The 17,760-nt window shown below is 36.4% G+C and overlaps 1 protein-coding gene across 3 annotated transcripts in view; it reads right to left on the bottom strand.

Annotated features, from left to right (window-relative positions):
- Positions 1-1,019: 1,019 nt before the first annotated feature.
- Positions 1,020-17,760, bottom strand: part of LOC113225939 (calcium release-activated calcium channel protein 1-like) — an 83,914-nt gene continuing 67,173 nt past the window's right edge. For 2 of the 3 annotated variants that reach the window (XM_026458415.1, XM_026458416.1), the window contains 6 exons: positions 13,485-13,732; positions 11,609-11,804; positions 10,178-10,331; positions 7,279-7,545; positions 3,468-3,569; positions 1,020-2,038 (listed from right to left, as the gene is read on the bottom strand). In XM_026458415.1, coding sequence (XP_026314200.1) covers positions 1,893-2,038; positions 3,468-3,569; positions 7,279-7,545; positions 10,178-10,331; positions 11,609-11,804; positions 13,485-13,732 — 1,113 coding nt within the window. In that variant the 3' untranslated portion in view covers positions 1,020-1,892. The remainder of the gene's footprint in view (positions 2,039-3,467; positions 3,570-7,278; positions 7,546-10,177; positions 10,332-11,608; positions 11,805-13,484; positions 13,733-17,760) is intronic. The other variant, XM_026458417.1, reaches the window with a different exon arrangement.

The following is a 17,760-nucleotide window of genomic DNA, read 5'->3' as shown; positions in this document are numbered from 1 at the left end:
AAAGAAACCTAATGATCAGGGTAACAGTATAGTCATCTCAGTGAATACACGACATGCTAATAAAAATACCACAGCCGCTTTTTGTAAATTATGGAAATTCAAGAATTTGCCTAAAAAGTGCCAAGGTTTTTTTCAAATATCCTAGTTTAGTTACTACTTTCATAATTAGCTGTGTTAGAAAAATGGAACTTTTGAATTGAAACTACACACGTTTAACTCAATAACAGTCTTTATGGGAAATACAGTCAACCGCAAAATAATAATAAGTTCGATGATATCTTTTTATATAAAGGTCGTTCAGCAATATATTTTTTGGAACACAAATAGAATTTGTATTCATAAAGTTTATTAATGAATACATTACTATACATAATTTGATTGCACCGTTTTGTCACAACCGGACGAATTTACCTAATGTTTCTTGTGATCGCGCTCTAGGTAGCCGGTTACCGTTGTTCTGGTACGGGAAAATCCCCAATTTGAGACGAGTATATGTCATAGGTACCTATGTCAAAATGTTATGAAAAACGTGAAAAATAAAAATTTATTAATTTACATTACAATTTTTAACATGACAATTTTCTGGATAAAGTGAGGTGTTTTGGGTAAGGCAAGGTGAGATACCTACACTGAAAATAGAATTTCGGCTATTTGCAATAAAATTTGAAGTTCAATCGAAGTCACCGGTCAAACCAGAAATGCCAAATTGAGAATGCCACATGAATTTCCTGTTCTTCTTTCATTTAAGAGATTGTGGTAGATGTTTTTAATTTAAAACAATACTTTAAGTTGACTGTAATAGCAATAATACAATACAATAATTTATAAGACTCTTTGGTCATAGACTCATGAATAAAAAACGAAACACAAACATGCCATCAATAAATTGCTTGTTTAGTTAACACAGAATATCCATAGCCAGACTCGATGAGTTTCTAGACTTCAATACATAATAAATATCTGGTTTATTAGTAATGAGTCAAGTTTTGAAATATTCCAAGATTTTGATATCGATCTATCTACCTAGTTTTAAACGTCGATGGTATTAAACTTTAATTCTAAGTACAATATATTTAAAAATTGTGATCTTTTTTTATCAATTATTTTATTACTAAAAATTAACATATTAAAAGTACCTAATTAATGTCTTTTGAGACGGAATTTTTATTTACAATCTCTAAATGATTACTTAGATAGGTTAGTATTTTTCTCGCTAACTGTACTTGTTGCCAGCAGTTTAAAATTATAAAGCTGAGTGAAGAAAACTTTGATACATTTTTCACAGATGGCGTTACGTCATTTAAAACCAAAAACAAAGATCTGCAACAAGTACATAGAAAAATTCGTAAGGTCGATGGTTCGCTCCGTAGCCAGTTGGAAGTGCTCCAGTCACGGTGTACTAAGGCTTATGGTTCGAAATTAGCCGGATCGAAGGAGTTTTTTATTGTTCGATCTTTGTATTAATAAGCTTAAAATGACTTTATATTGAAATTTTAAAATCGTTATTTGAGATTCGTTTTCGTTGCAAAGTTTCGAAATAATTTCAGGTGCTATGCGCGGCGCTACTGTCGGAAACGGAGCCAATGGCCTCGAAGCAAAATTCAATTGTTTAATTGAAGCAAAAATTCAAACCTTTTATAAATAAATAAATATTAGACAACATCACATACGTTGCTCTGATCCCAAAGTAAGTAACTAAAGCTCTTGTGTTATGGAAATCGGAAACAACGACGGTACCACAAACACCCAGACCCGAGACAATATAGAAAAGTTAATTTCTACATTGGCCCGGCCGGGATCGAACCCGGGACATCAGTGATGGCCATAAAAACCGATGGCAAACCACTTCCACAGAGGTCGTCAAAAACCTTTTGATATTAATTTCACATTATTCAATACATATTAACTTTAACGGTAGCCGTGTCGAGGTCCCTCTTCATGTTCTCCAGCTGCTCTATGTCCTGGACGGAAGTCTCGCACTTCTGCACCACTAGAGAGTGGTAGAAGTGGATTGCGAACGCTACGAATACTATTAACACTGGAAAAGAAAAAACAGACAGAATTTTAGACCTTGTTAGTGACAACGTGACCTCCTTACATTGTCACCCCACCTTTTTATCGCATTTCCTCCGATTCCTGACCACTTGTTTTTAAATTTTGAATCGTTCTTTAATTCGTCTGCCTCGCCATTCTGATTTTGTTTCGTTCCATCGCCACTCACTGCTCGATCGCGGCAGCGAACAGTACTGCTCTAATTTTTAATTGCGTCTAATTTTGATTCTTTTATCAGTTTAATAACTACTACTAATCATGTGCCAATTTTAATACCAATACTGTATAACTCGGCCCTTTCGGCGTACGTCTGTCTCACGTTTAGTATTTAAGTAGGGAGTGTTTTATATCGTTGTACCTGTTTTTTATATATACTTTTTTTGTTACAGCCTCTTTTTTCCCCTTTCGATTTAATTAGGAATAATTTTTTTGCGTACCGAAGTATCCTATTTTATTGCCTTAAACCTGGCCACGGTTCATCAGGGTTTACAATCTTTTCATGTTTAATACATACAAACACTTTACGCGGTGTTTCCATTGAGGTAGATATCACAGTCTACGATTCTTTTTTAGTTAATTTTATTTGTGATCGGCCGCCAAGCCATAAGCGAATCTTATGAATGCGGTAGGACGCTTTCGGTGGAGCGGCCAGTGCTGCGCCTTCCAACTATAAACATATCCTCGCTAAAAACCGCTTGACTGTACATAGTTGATGGATACCGCTACGATTCTAAAATACATCTTTCGCCTCATCAACTGGCATCAGTGTTTTCATACATGCTCAACGGTTATGGGTAGTTTTGACCTGGCTTTCCTTTTGGACGTTTTTAATTGGTCGTGGTAAGTTCGCCTTGGTCGGCCCTTACCAAATTAACCAATTACATGGTTCCGATCCTAATAATGTGATTGGTCAGTTTAAAATTCTGATACCTTTTTAATACTAATTACTTATAGGTCCAGGGACAACCCTAGTGCACAAATAAATAATGAAGACCAAGTGTAAGTAGTTAGAAAACTCGCACGGCTCTTCAGTCCTTTCGAGACCAAGGACGTTGCAATTCGTCCAAAACGTCAAAGTAAGTAAAATATGTTTTTTGTACACGATTAAGTCCTGAATTTAAAATTAAATAATATTTATAGGGTCTGTAGGTCTTAAACCAACTTACAAAAATGGAGGAGATTTTCAATTTGATTGTATTTTTTTGTTTTTATGTTACGCGATTACTCCGACATTTTGTGAACCGATTTCTAAGCGCTTAGCGACGTTATGAAGTTCTTATTCTTTAATTTCTTTTTTAAATTAATTTTAATTTCTTTATTTACGGATATAAATATGTAAAGGTGCGTATAGATTCGTTCTTCATTGTCGATCGTTAATGTCGGTCGACAATGTCGGTCGATGTATAAATATGTACCTGGTATAACAATGACAGTGGCTGCAGTGGCCGCCGCGAAGGAATAATCCCAGAACTTGACCCAGCAGAGTATCGCTATCTCCACCAGGAATAGGAATAAACCTAAAAAATACAAATAACTATTTTAGTACAAACTATTCAATCATTTGCATGATGTTTATGGAGGTGTTATCGTATCCTTGGTGTATTAAGGCCACATCTGTAAAATGACAACTTTTCAGGAGAGAGGTATAAAGATTCTAACGGACGAAATTAGCAGTGGCATAGCGTGGGGGGTGCAGAGGGGGCCATGTCCCCGGGCGGCACAATGGGGGCTTCGGCGAGCTCAGCTGAGGCCTAAAAAGTCACAATAATTATTTTCTTACTTAAAATTAGAAAATAAATTCCATTAATTGAGAAAACGATATCCTGAACAACACAAAAGTGGCGAAGGCAGGTGAACATAAAAACACAATCAAGCCGAACCTGCCCGAACGAAATGCTGAAATATGAAAGTTCATGAAATTTCATGTGATAAAAGCACTTTCGACGTGTGATCACTATGTGGCTTTATTACACCAAGAGTACGTATAATATTAATAATAAAAGAAATAAATATTGAAAAGAAACATTATGCCGAAAGTCGAAGATAGAAAAAGGACCACAAATCCTTTCGATGTTTAGCCTTCAACGCTCATTGTGAAGTTGAGAAGTAAAAAAACAGTAGGGTTAGCACGAGAGGGCGAGACTAGCGCGAGATACTGTTATTCTCGCATAGAGATTTCACGTTATAGGTCGCTCTCGCGCAAGTCGTGTCTTGTCGTGCTAGCCCTACTTTAATTTTTTACACGGGACTTGTCAACTTAAGTCTCAGGGTGACGGGCGCAGTGGGAGTGCCCCTCAGATCTCTTGCGACTTAAAGCTCTGAGTGGCACTGCAACTGCTATGGACAGGCGTGTCGCTTTCCACCAGGCGCAAGACTCGTTCGTCTCGTCACTTGGTATCATGAAACTAATAATAATTTCAATGCCTCCTCAAATTTTAACCAGCCTCTGTGGCCGAATGGTTACCATGCTGGACTGCCACGCAGAGGTGCCAGGTTCGATTCCCGGCCCGGGAGAAATATTTGTATGGCCCATTGATTTCTCTCGTGAGTTTGTGTGTAATTTGTTGTTGTCTATGTGTGTGTCCATGGCACCATGACTCAGGGTTTCCCTAGTGCGGGGCTATGTTGAATGCGTGCGTTATTAGAAAAGAAAAAAAATGCATTTATCTCTTTAATTATAAATAAGAAAAGGGCAAAATTTTATTATTTTATGTTTCTAAGTGACAGGAGGAACAAGTCGTGCGCCTAGTGGTAAGCGACACGCTTATTCATAACAGTTGCAGTGCCACTCAGAGATTTCAGTCGCAAAGAACTGATAGGCACTCGCGTTCGTCACTCTGAGACATTAAGTTGACTCCAGCAGGATTTACATTTTTCTGTTGTGTCGTGTCGTGTCAGAACGGTATCGGTTTCATACATTTAATATAGTTACATTAAATGTATTATACTGGTGTGTTGCAACCTGACGTGACGGCTTGTGCTGTGTGTATGGAACCGATACCGTACTGACGCGTCACGACACGATACGTTAGAGAAATGTAAATCTGGCTAGTCTCGTGTGTCTGTAATTTCGCTAGGACCGTTACAAAACGCAGGAATAGATATGACGGCAGTATTTCCTTGGAAGAACTCTTTCACAAGGAGATCTATCGATAGAGTTGTAGACGAAATGGGAATTAGACGAATTGGAAAAAACAAGTGAACCGATCGGGAAAGTAGACGAATAGTGAAAGTGGACCGATCGGGAAAGTAGATCAATTGTACCGAACGGGGAAGTAGTTCATAAGTAGCGTACAATTTGACAATTAAAAAATTTAATTGCCCTGTATTTTCTTATTGTTAGCGAAAGAGATTAACGCACGAAATCCAGTTTAAGACTCGTATTGAATCAATCTCCAGAGCCTAACCGTTAAGATCTTCCTTAAGTCGACTGTCTTTATTAATAAATTATCACTTCTACGTCGAGTCGGGACGTCTGTCGTCGAAAAAGACTTTTTCGCTCTTATCTCAAGCCGGGTACACGTCAATAAGACTCTTGATAATTGGTGAATTTTGACAACTCTCAAATGATGCGTAATCAATGACCAACTATATGTGATCCCTTTTTTTAAACCGACTTCAAAAAAGGAGGAGGTTCGCAATTCGACTGTATGTTTTTTTTGTATGTATGTTACGAGATAACTTTTGTAGATAGATAATTTGTGAACCGATTTTGATGATTCTTTTTTTATTGGAAAGAGGGTAATAGTGGTCCCATTGAATTCAAAGGGAAAATGTTGCTAGACTTCTGGGCACAATGCCACAGGGTAAGGCCCTCGAGGAATTTTTTATTTATAAACTTTCTTACTTTTTTATGTATCTAGTTGTTATAGTTAGTTAAGATTTATTATTAAATAGTCCCATTTATATTTGGAGAAAATATTCCACCTCTGAGGGTGACAAACTAGGGGATAATTGTCCAACCTCAAATGTTGGTTCTCGGGTCTTGGTGTTTATGGTACCTTCGTTGTTTCCGATTTCCATAACACAAGTGCTTTAGTTATTTACTTTGGGATATGTGCAACGTATGTGATGTTCTCTAACATTTATTTATATAAATGGATAGATATTTAAAAAATGGCATTTAATCTTGTATTCTCATGAGCATTTTCATAACTAATCTTTCGTGTCATTACTCACCACCTCTACTAATCGTGTACTGACTTTGACCCAGATAGATAAACCACAGCAAGAGCCCCAACGTGGCTACGTACAGGCAATAGAAGTTGGTTCGAGTCCAGTTGAATCGGAGGAATTTTTCTTTGTATTTGTTCGACCTTTTTATCCATAGTAATAGACAACAAACTTTTGGAGTATTTTTACAAAAAAATTTATGTATACAGGTTCTAATCCTTAAGTGTGCCCAGGCGATTATTCCATAAATATAAGAGACATCAAAAAGTTTTACACTGATATCGAAAGTACGTTACCCAAGTAAATCCGATATCAATGACTTTTAAAAAATAAAACTAAAAATATCGAAAATTTTAACATTAAACATTCAAATACATTTAATATGACATTCGTAGCTCTCTAAGAGGTAACAATAAGTTACAGATAACAAAACTGCTATAAATAAAGTAATGAAATTGTCTTTTAATTGAATAAAAATATTGTGTCTATTACTTGATCAAGTGTGAGTTGTCTATAAAAATGAATAAAATCAATCAATTTTTATTTAATCTCTCTCTCGCCTTCTAGACTCAGTTTCAAGTAAGGATCATTTCATTGTACGGGACGAAAAAAATTGAGACAGCCGAAGTTCATCAAACAGTTGTTCATTTTGTATGAGAAAAACATTTTGTTAAATTTGATTGCGTAAAATACTATTATGAGTTCTCACAGAATCAAAGGACACACATTTTTTTTTGTTTGTGTTTGTTTGATTGTTTGTATCGATAATAATAACACAGGAAGAGTAATCAAAAGAATACCTCTTTAATGGGCTGTCCTCTTCAAATTCATAATAATAACGCTCATAGCCCTGCACTAGGGAAATCCCGTATCGCGGGAGACATGGACACACATAGACAACCACAAATTACACTCAAACTCACGAGAGAGATAAATGTAGGCTATTCAAATATTCGCATTCGAATCTAACCCAGGACCTCTGCGTGACAGACCAGCAAGGTAACCGTTCGGCCATGGAGGTAGTTAAATAATTTAAACTGCGCTCGGACTTACCTAAGACAGTACTAAACGCCCACGCCAATTCAATGAAGCCTCTCATCCTTTCATGGGGTGAATCCCGTAGAGCACTCGTAGGTCCTCCAGGCGTCTCCATCTTGCTTACAGCATCGATATTAGGTAATAAATAAGTGGAGATCATAAGAGCGAAGATGTGGACAGCTACTAATACTGTGGTACAGACGGCAAACATAACGAAGAGCCATTCTGGCACATTTGTTGGCTCGTTGATTTGAAGTTCCACCATCGCTACCATGGCGAAACCTGTAACAGGTAAGGACATGCTTTTATAACATTTTTTATTATTATACACTTTGTATTGTTAGTTGACGACGACTTAAATTTATAATAATAATAATATAATAATATTTTATTTTCCCCACAAAATACAAACGACAAATAAATGTCTTTCTAATTTTAGGACAGAATTTTGTAGATCTGGTGCTTGCTATATATTTTAAAACCAGTGCTACTACAAGTACCTACTCGATCTATTTGTACCTACCTACTGTAGTACCTACTGTAGCTGCTGACTAAAGCTCAGAGAACTCTGTTTTTCCTGTGAGTATAGTGTCCTGTGATTCTGTTTTAGTCAGCGGCTCTGTACTCTATAAGCAACGGCCTTTTCCTAAGTAACGTTACACTTAGTATTTCTCTAACTTTCTTATAAGCGTATTTTACCCAATATAAGGCTTTTTTCTAACAATAAATTATTATTATATTATTCTCGATGCAGTATGGGAGTAAAATTTACTTTATTCCGTGCATATTGCCAAAGCTTTAATACTAGCGGCCTGCGGGCTCATTTCAGGCAGAGGTCCTTCAGTTCCTTGCGGATCCTATACAATAACGTCTTTAGGGCACTGTTGAGGCTCCCGCGATATTGCAGTGTTTCAGGCATATTCCCGAACGCGAACGTAGTCAATTTTTATGACATACTACGCAAAAAGACTGTATCAATAGTACGTCGTATACGGAGGAGCGCCAACGGTATCCTTAAGATGATTGCCGACCTACACATATCGAGCTACACATTCGAAAAAGTGTACCTCGATAGATCGGATTTTTGGATTTTAATCTTTTTATTTTATCTTCGCTATTTCTTACTAACATAGGTATTAAGTTGTGAAACTAACCGGCTATGGACTTAATTTGTCTGAAAATAAATAATATTTATTTTTATTTTCTTATTTTTATTATCGCTCAGAGGAGTTTTCCTGAACACCCATGTTAATTTCAAGAAGTACATTACAGAACGGAATGTTAAATAGCATTTAATTTTTATGACTTATGGACGTACATAATTGTATGTAATTTACTATTAAAATAAAACATTATAACAAATTCTTGAATAACTTGCAGCTATTTGTGAAGTTTATGTTAGAAATATTTTTTTTATGATATCAAGTGACGGGACGAACAAATCGTGTGCCTAGTGGTAAGCGACACGTTTGCCCATAGCAGTTGCAGTGCTACTCAGAGTTTTAAGAAGCAAAGATTTTGAGGGGCACTCACACTGCGCCCGTGACCCTGAGATATAAGTTAAAAAGTCCTATGTGTCTGTAATTAACGCACACACTCAATATAGTCCGCACTAGGGAAATCCTGTGTCGCGGGTGCCATGGACACACACTTATACAACCATAAATTACACCCAAACTCACGAGAGAAATAAATGTAGGCCATACAAATATTTCTCCCAGCCCGGGAATCGAACCTGAGACCTCTGCGTGGCAGTCCGATTTGGTAACCGTTCGGTCACAGATGCAGTTAAAATTTCACAAGCACCCTTCAAAACCAAAACGCAGTAATGCAATAAAGTAATTAAAGATTACAACTTGATGGCTCTAATAATAGATAAAGCCGTACTTCCCTGGACGAATTCATTCATAAGGAGCTCTACTGCTATCAACCTACCTGCCTGGTCTTTCAAATCGTTAATGAATTACATAGGTACATATACTTCTTATATAATATATTAACATACAATATGGATTGTTAATAAAACCAAAAGTATGTATTTAAATTACAAGACTGACACAATAACCGATTATAATAAAGGCTTTAGTCTCTATTACCGAGCTGCGTCAATGAAAATATTACACGCTGTTGAAATTTTTTGTTATGTTTATGTAAGAATGTGGGTACCTATATGACGTAAGTATATGCCGTGGCACATGGCTTGATACAGCTTCTATTTACCTGCAGTTTCTGTTTAAACACAGTTACTGTCCACTTGAAATGATAATAATAACTCTTTATTGCACAAAGAAAAGATACATGAAACACAAGTTATAAAGGACATATACAAAGGTGAGCTTATCTCTAGAAGAGATCTCTTCCAGCCAACCCTAGCCTAGGTGAAAAATGAAGTCTGCGGGACTAATTATTGTACAATAAAATTTAAATTTAAATGTATTAATGTATAATGATTATGTTATTTCAAGTTTATATTGCTTTCAGTTTTTTTTTTCAAATAAATAGATCTTATTTGTGAAATGTTTTAACAATAATTATAAGGAAAAGAAACATGGAACCTTCATCATTCATAATCATCAATCCATTTATACGTCCCACTGCTGTGCACGGGTCTCCTCTCAGGCGAGGTTTTGTAAGTCCGCCATACTGGCACAAAGCGGGTTAGGGACTTCGCGCGTTTTCCGAGGGTTGTGAACCTTCTTTGACGTGTAGGATTCCTGAAGATGTTTTCCTTCACCGAGAAGCTCTTGGTAACTTTTAAACTTTGTTTCGCACATAAATTCCAAAAAACTCAGAAGTACGGGCCTCTATTCGAAATCCCGGCTTCTGCTTTAGACGCGATAGGACGAACCAACGAACCATTAGACTACAACGGCTTTCTTTAATATTTTTTTTGCTTTTTTACATTGAATCTTACCTGATAATAATTCCGAGGTAGTAGCTGTGGCTTTGAGTTTTGCCCGTGACATATGAAGTCTCCTCCACGATAGTCCATCGGGGGAGTTGTTTGCTGCTGCTTCTTCATTCCATCCTGGCGAAGTTGGCATTGTCAGAGCCACTTCGCTTACACTCTGAAATAACAGAATTATTCAAATGTAGTATTACATATACGTACTTCGCCATAAGAGCTAAAAGATGTCCTTTCTCTGAAGTAGATTGCCGCAGAGTATACTCCTCGACAGCTTGTGACCAAAGAGGTCATAACTCTGGAGCTATATTTAACTGAGTTTTTCGGAAGCCTTTCATAAAACCTTCGCCAGCGATAATCAATATCCTCGTAAACATTGGTCTTGAAGTTCTTTTTTCTTACAATTTTATGTTTTAACATTGTGAACTCCTATTTCCGTGAGTATACTTCACTAATAGGTGGTCATTACTAAAATTTGATCTCTTAAATATGTAATTCACTGTTAAAACGACGTCAGAAGCAATCAATATTAAAATGACCTTAATCTAATTACAGTCAATCTGTAGTTCAATCAGTTATACCGGTTGTAGATGCAAACGTGACTATAAACAGGAGTGTCGAATTTGGTAAAATATACTATGTCAGTCGATTACCTATTTTAATGGTTTTAATTTTGTTAACTTCGCCCCTATTTAACCAACTTCAATTCGATTAAATTTTTTGTGTAAATTACTCCGACAATATTATGTGAACCGATTTCGATGATTCTTTTTTGTTGGAAAGGGGGTATCTCAGTAGTGGTCCCGTTCAAATTTGAAAAAAAAAGGGTGGCAAATTAGGCGATGAAACCGATTTATTGGATTTCACCCACTTCCTATTAATCGATTTCAATTAAACTTGGCAAATAGATGTAATTCCACAAACTTTTGAGGTGGTTTTTATTTAATAAAAAAGTTCAGAATATGCTCAGTCAGCATCAAAAATATAATTTTAATAATTTTTTTAAGGATTTATTCTTTTTAATTCCATAGAAAATCAGAATTGGTGGTGCAGTAACACGGCTGTATTGAGGGCTAAATGACTTTGTAATTTAGTTTTGGGTAAATAGGTATTTTTGAGTAAATTGTTAAGTTATATCTAATGATCTTATATCATTTTTAACCGACTTCAAAAAGGAGGAGGTTCTCAATTCGACTATATGTTTTTTTTGTATGCATGTTACGCGATAAATCAAAATTTCTTCTTTTCTTTTTTTGTTGGAGAGAAGGTACCTCAGTAGTGGTCCCATTTAAATTTGAAGTAAATATTCCATCTGTAAGGTTGGCAAACTAGGAGATGAATAACTTTTGAGGTTGTTTGTTTTAGTATTCTGTACTGGGATTATAGATTACAAGAGTCTAGCTCATAAATAACATGATGACTGGGATTATATTGACTTACCTTTATAGACTGACTACACTGACAGCCCTGCAAATACGTGGGACTAAGTAGCACTGTTGTTGCACTAGTCCTTGAATTCATCCCGTTTGGGGTCGCACAACCGTTTGGACTCGCCCCTCCTTTGGAGCAAACGTATTCCAAGCTATGTGGCGGGGTCACTGATATCGTCGGACTGTCAGATGCGTTAACTTTGTATCTGTGAATCATTATTTAAAGCATAAAACTTTCTGAGCATACTGTCACGCCGCCGCCGCCGTCTCTCATGTAGATTGTGAGCTGATATGAATGTGGATAACACGAGCTACCCTCCATATCATAACTAACGCATATGTATTTCGGTAACTTTCCAAATATTAGCACCTAAAGTTTTTTTTGCTACTACAATTGTCAATTACACTGATTTTAAGTAACAATAAAACTGAAACTAAATAAGATGATAAAAAACTTTCGCTAATTCCAAGTATAAGTAATAAGTATAACCCGTGATCGGAATTGAAGGGGTTAATTTACCTAAATCATGAACGTTTTCTTAGTATGGACATAACCTTTTCGTCATCTTGATGATTTAAATTTTATATGCATTGGCGTATAAAATTTTTTTTTACTGTTTATTCTCTAAACATTCCAAAATATAGGTTGTCTCTTCTTTATTTTTTAAATGGCTAAAGTATTTAAATACGTAAGTACTCAATCAGAAACACAAATTTAGTAGCAGTACAGCTCCTTGTAAAAGAGTTCGTCCAGGGAAGTACTGCCACCTTACCTATTTCACCGCCAAACAGTAATGTGAGCATTACTGCGTTCCGGCTTAGAAGGGTTGCTGGTGAAATTATAGGCACATGGGACTTGTCAACTTATGTCACAGGGTGACGGGCGTAGTAGCAGTGACCCTCACATCTTCGCGATTTTAAACTCTGATTGGCACTGCAACTGTTATGGACACGCGTGTAGCTTACCATTAGGCGCACAATTTGTTCGTCTCATCACTTGATATTATAAAAAAAAAATTGAGACCATAATTTGTAGGAAATATCATGAATGTATTCAAATGTCAATAAATAAAACCTACTCACAATGAAATACAATAATTTCCGAGAATTCCCAGGATTTGTAAAAGGGAATGTCCATATTATTCTTTAGTTAAGCTAAATTGACTCCCTCAATTCCTAGTTAATGACTCAATTTAGCAAAAATGTTGATTACGTTAGTTATCATTAGGAGGGCAGAGATGCGCTATCAATGAAGTTTGCCATTACAATGTAGGTAATAAAGAACCTTACTTGAACATTACTTCAGAAATCAATATTTTCCATTCAACTAACCTAATATAAACAAATATAAACAACTTTCAGTAAGTAAGAAAGTAAAAAATCAAGAAACAGAACATAACACAAGTCACAACTAACAAAGGAAGTTCACATACACAATACACTAAATGTTATAGCATGAGTTAAACGAACCGGTTTAATTGGGAGAGCAATTACGAAAAGTTCCGAGGTATTAATATGTCACAAGGTTAGAAATACCACAAAATTACTTTCAGAAAATAGGACGACGTGCACTATGTAATGTACTAGTTTTATTTCATTAGTAAGTAACATGACAGTTAAAATTATCTGTCTACCGCCACATTGTCTTTTGAATTATAACATCACGTATTGTTTACTTGTATTGGATATCGTAGGAAAGGATGTTAACGTCTCTGTATTTTTAACACCTTCAAAATAGCCCAAAAATTAAGCCACCTGACTCAAAATTAAGTATTTACTAATCAGTAATATCTTAGCAGTAGGTAGGTGTTTTATAAAAGTAAGATAAACGTACAATCCCACATGCATTAGTAACATTAAAACCAATTAAACTAGTAGTTTCTTACTTTGCAGGCGCATATCCACTATCATAGCTTGGCGGTTTCCCAAAAAACGGGTAAGAATCGCTGAGACCTAAGCTCTTTGGTCGGTGGATTTGACGGTAATGCTTATTTGGTGATCGCTCGTAGATGTGGTCGGTGGTGTTGTACCTTTGGAGCGTGCGTGATCGGGGCTTCCCGCTCGGAGGGGTCTGCGTACATTGGTCGATACGAGTAGCTTCTTCAACGCTCGTCACGAAGCTTGCCTCCGAAATCTGAAAAAAAGAATGTCAATTATTTTCAGGGTTACACAATTATCAAGATATTTATTTTCTTTTGATAATTATGACCATAATTATCAATCCTGATTTATGATTTTGTCTCTTCAGTAACTAAAATAAATAAACACGAAGAAAAATCTTTGGGAAAACGTGTGATTTTTTTTGGTATTTGACGCGTTTGAATATTATGTTTTCAAAGACATATTCATGAGATTGAATGTTGTATCAGTACAATCACGTAAAAAGACATTGCTAACAGCAGCATTTTGTTATCCAAATTAATATTACAAATATCAAGATATAAGGTATATTTATCAAGTTTATTGCCCAAGTCCAACAGCAAATATATATATTTAATTGGATTTGGCCGTTCTAATTAGAATAAATAAATAAAAAAAAATAAAAATCAAGTTAATTATCATTGATAATTATCACTTCGAACTCTGTTATTTAACTTTCAACTATACGAGTATATGAAATAACATTACATACACATATTCTTGGCATTTATTTCCATAGATATAATTTGAAGGTACGGAATTTCTACTAGTGTTCGTGAAATTGTTTATTTGTAAGCCATGTGCATAAAATACTTTCCTTGACAATAAAAACGCAGCACATGTATATCCACGTGAGCGATCTGTGTAACTGGGTATGCATGCAATTATTTTGCCAGGTGACCGTACAAGCTATCGTTCTTTAAATAATTGTAGTTAAATTTGATTCATATCCTTTAGTGTCTTTACTGCTTGATGACATCACAACACCAAAAACACACACACACATTAGAATATTTACGTTAAATGGGTCATTTGTCCCAAGGACTATTTTCCGAGCGTGGGATTCTCTGTGAAATATAACAAGTAAATAAAACATACTGTAACGATTAAATTTCAATTTAGCACCGTCCAGCATAAACATGTTATTTAATGTTGAATAATGTGAGAAGTTCTTACTATAGTTTCAATTTGCCCCTTGCGAATGTTACTCGTGTTTTTCGTAAAAAGATTGTTATTAAGGGACAGAGACTTGACTGAACAGTTGAGTTTAGTATTATTTTATGGATGAAATAAGGTCATTTGTTCTCCGTGTCCATTTTTTTATGATACCAAGTGACGGGACGAACAAGTCGTGTGACTGGTGTGAAGCGACACGCCTGTCCATAGCATCTGCAGTGTCACTCAGAGTTTTAAACCCAAAGATCTGAGAGACACTACCACTGTGCCTGTAACCCTGAGACATAAGTTGACAAGTTCCATGTGCCTGTAATTTCACAAGTACTCTTACTCTTCAACACCGTAACGCAGTAATGTGAGCATTACTGCTTGGCGGGAGAAATAAGTAAAGTGGCAATAGGTACTTTACTGGACGAACTATTTCACAAGGAGCTCTAGCTTCTCGACCTGATGGAAAGTGACAATGAGGTCGACGATGGAGCATGCACACCTATAACATGCCTATTCACTCTCGCCTTAAAATGGCCAAAGTTATAGCATTTAAGGAACAAATCTGCAGCAGGGATTTCCACTCCGATGCCGTCTACCTTATAGATGTGGAAGCTTAATTCTTCAAGCGAATATTGGGTATATCCACAACATAGGGGTGGAACCCTAGCCTACATCTAGTCCTCTATGATATAATGAGGATGGAATTTTGAGTTTTTGTGAAAATTACTTTGTAGCTGCATACGTTACGTCTGTTCGCCGCGACGGCCATAGTGTTCTTCTTTTGTGAAGGACACTGCAGTTGGCCACTGATGCTTTTGACTGTGCCACCAGATGAAAGGGCGAGCTGAAGGCTCTCAATCCATTAAAAAATAAAACGAAACTAAAACTAAGTAGCGGGTCTGAGGGCGCCCAAGCGGGCTTGGACCTCGACTCGAATAGAAGCACAGGTCAGGGCGCTACCTGGGGACTTCCTTCGGAAGGGCGTGCTGTAGGAATAATCTGCGCACGCTCTGAACTGGGGCTCCTCGTCCTCGCTGGCGATGACAGTCATGACGTGTGAAGCACATGAGTCGCGTATCTTTGTACTAGTAAGATAGCAATACATTTGTCTCGCTTTTGCAAATAATGAAGGCCCTCTGATTGGTTAATTGTGTATTCAACACTTAGAGGTATACAATTCAGATATTTTTATTAGCCTAAGTAGAGCGAAAATACATTTACCAATAAATGCATTTTTTTTCTGGTTCTGGTTCGAACTCTCATCAGCGTTTCACCGAAACCTACCTGCAGCTACAGAACTACTAAGGAAGAGCACCTAAATTAGCAATTCGGACCCCCTAAAATTTCATGTAATTCCGTCGTATATCCTGTAGAAATACTATACTGGCAAGTAGGCAACTTTACGGCGTTGTTAAAGTCTCCTGATTATCGTCTTATTTTAGCTTGTTTTTTGGCTTAGGTTTTGATATGTACTTAAACATATATTTGACATTTAATTTTGGTACTTAAGCACAAATATTATTACACCTTTGGGGTAAGCTTGTAAATCACGTAAGTGGCAAAAACACGAGCAAAAAAATTACACGCAAATCGTCGCAAACGAGGCGTAACAGAGGCATGATGGGTGTTGTGGAAAACAGCGAGAAAACTGTCATTTTTTTTATTGTCGGTGTTTAAACGGTAATCACCGGCATTGACATTGGTTCATCACATCATACCAGGGGCTAAAATGCGTGACAGAAATGATTTACGTAGTCACGTGCATTTAATTGTTTTGTTCTGTGCTGTGTGCTTTTAGTGTGTTTTGTTTTATCGTGGATCGCAATAACCGCAATAAAAAGGATCATGAAGCTATACAGGAGCATTTTTAAAACACTAACAACTGCGCAGGAAACATACATACTAACGTCATTAACAGCAACCATCCAAATCTATGCTTTTAATTTTTCATCAGATTTTACTTACAAAACAAAAATTAAAATATTCAAATAAAAAAAGAAGGCGCTGGTGTACTTAAATACTAGTTCAATGTAGGTAGGTACATAACAAGAGCGGGGCTGGGGGACGTCGGGAAGGACGCTTGCACGTTCGAATTTACTACCTTACTACCAAATACAGATCTAAAAATGACAAATAGTACTAAGTACAACAAAAACTATTTATAATTTGTAAATAGTACACAGAGAATGTCATAAACGAACGCTGTCATCGAAACACGTGCGCAGGAATTGATGACGTTTATAGTGACGTGTATCCCCAGTGATTTCGCACCTTTAGCCGTAATGAGGCCACTTCTGCATAATGACTACTTTTTAGGAAAGAGGTTTAAAAATTCTATGAGCGAAATAAGTCGAAAACTTTTTTATGTTAAAATAGGAGAGTTATAAAATTTCACATACATAATTTGTTTCATGCAGTTCATATTAATGTCAATTTTCATGTGATAAAAGCACTTTTGACGTATGTTCACATGTGGCTTTATTATACTAAGGGTACGACTTCAATTATAAGTGCGTAATGTTCTCTTCTGTAGTACCTACCGTTCTACAATTTACCTATTAGACTAATTTTGTGATAAAAATGAAGCGTAGGAGTATAGTTAAGAAAAAGGAATCAAAAGAACGTGGCATTAGCCACATATTTATATATATATATATACAGGGTTATTTATTACTAGCTATATGCAATAAAAGCTTCAAATTGTTATCGTCACTAGTAAGTTGTTGTATAAGATGCTAATAATATTGTCTTAATATAGGTATTATTTACTTCGATATTACTGCGAGGTTCTTAATATAGGTATTCTAGGTATTACAATTAACCCTTGCCCCATCCCATCTCCAGCACACCAGCCAGAAGGCTGGCTCCGCAGCTGAGCTGGCGGAAAGAATAAAAAGTAATAAGTACCAGGACCTAGGCTCCGACTACCTATTTACAGCCTTTGGAGTCGAAACCATTGGCCTGAGGGGTCCTGGTGCCCTTCATATGTACAGAATTGTGTTCAAAAAAATTAATAGTCTGTTTGGCCAACCCAATCAACCCAAGGGCCGGCAGCTACCTTGCCCAACGCATTAG

This window comes from Hyposmocoma kahamanoa, unplaced genomic scaffold, assembly GCF_003589595.1.
Source record: "Hyposmocoma kahamanoa isolate Upper Pololo Valley unplaced genomic scaffold, ASM358959v1 180, whole genome shotgun sequence".
NCBI lineage: Eukaryota > Metazoa > Arthropoda > Insecta > Lepidoptera > Cosmopterigidae > Hyposmocoma > Hyposmocoma kahamanoa.
The sequence above is the reverse complement of the archived record's forward strand: the minus strand, read 5'-3'. Positions and strand labels throughout refer to the sequence as shown.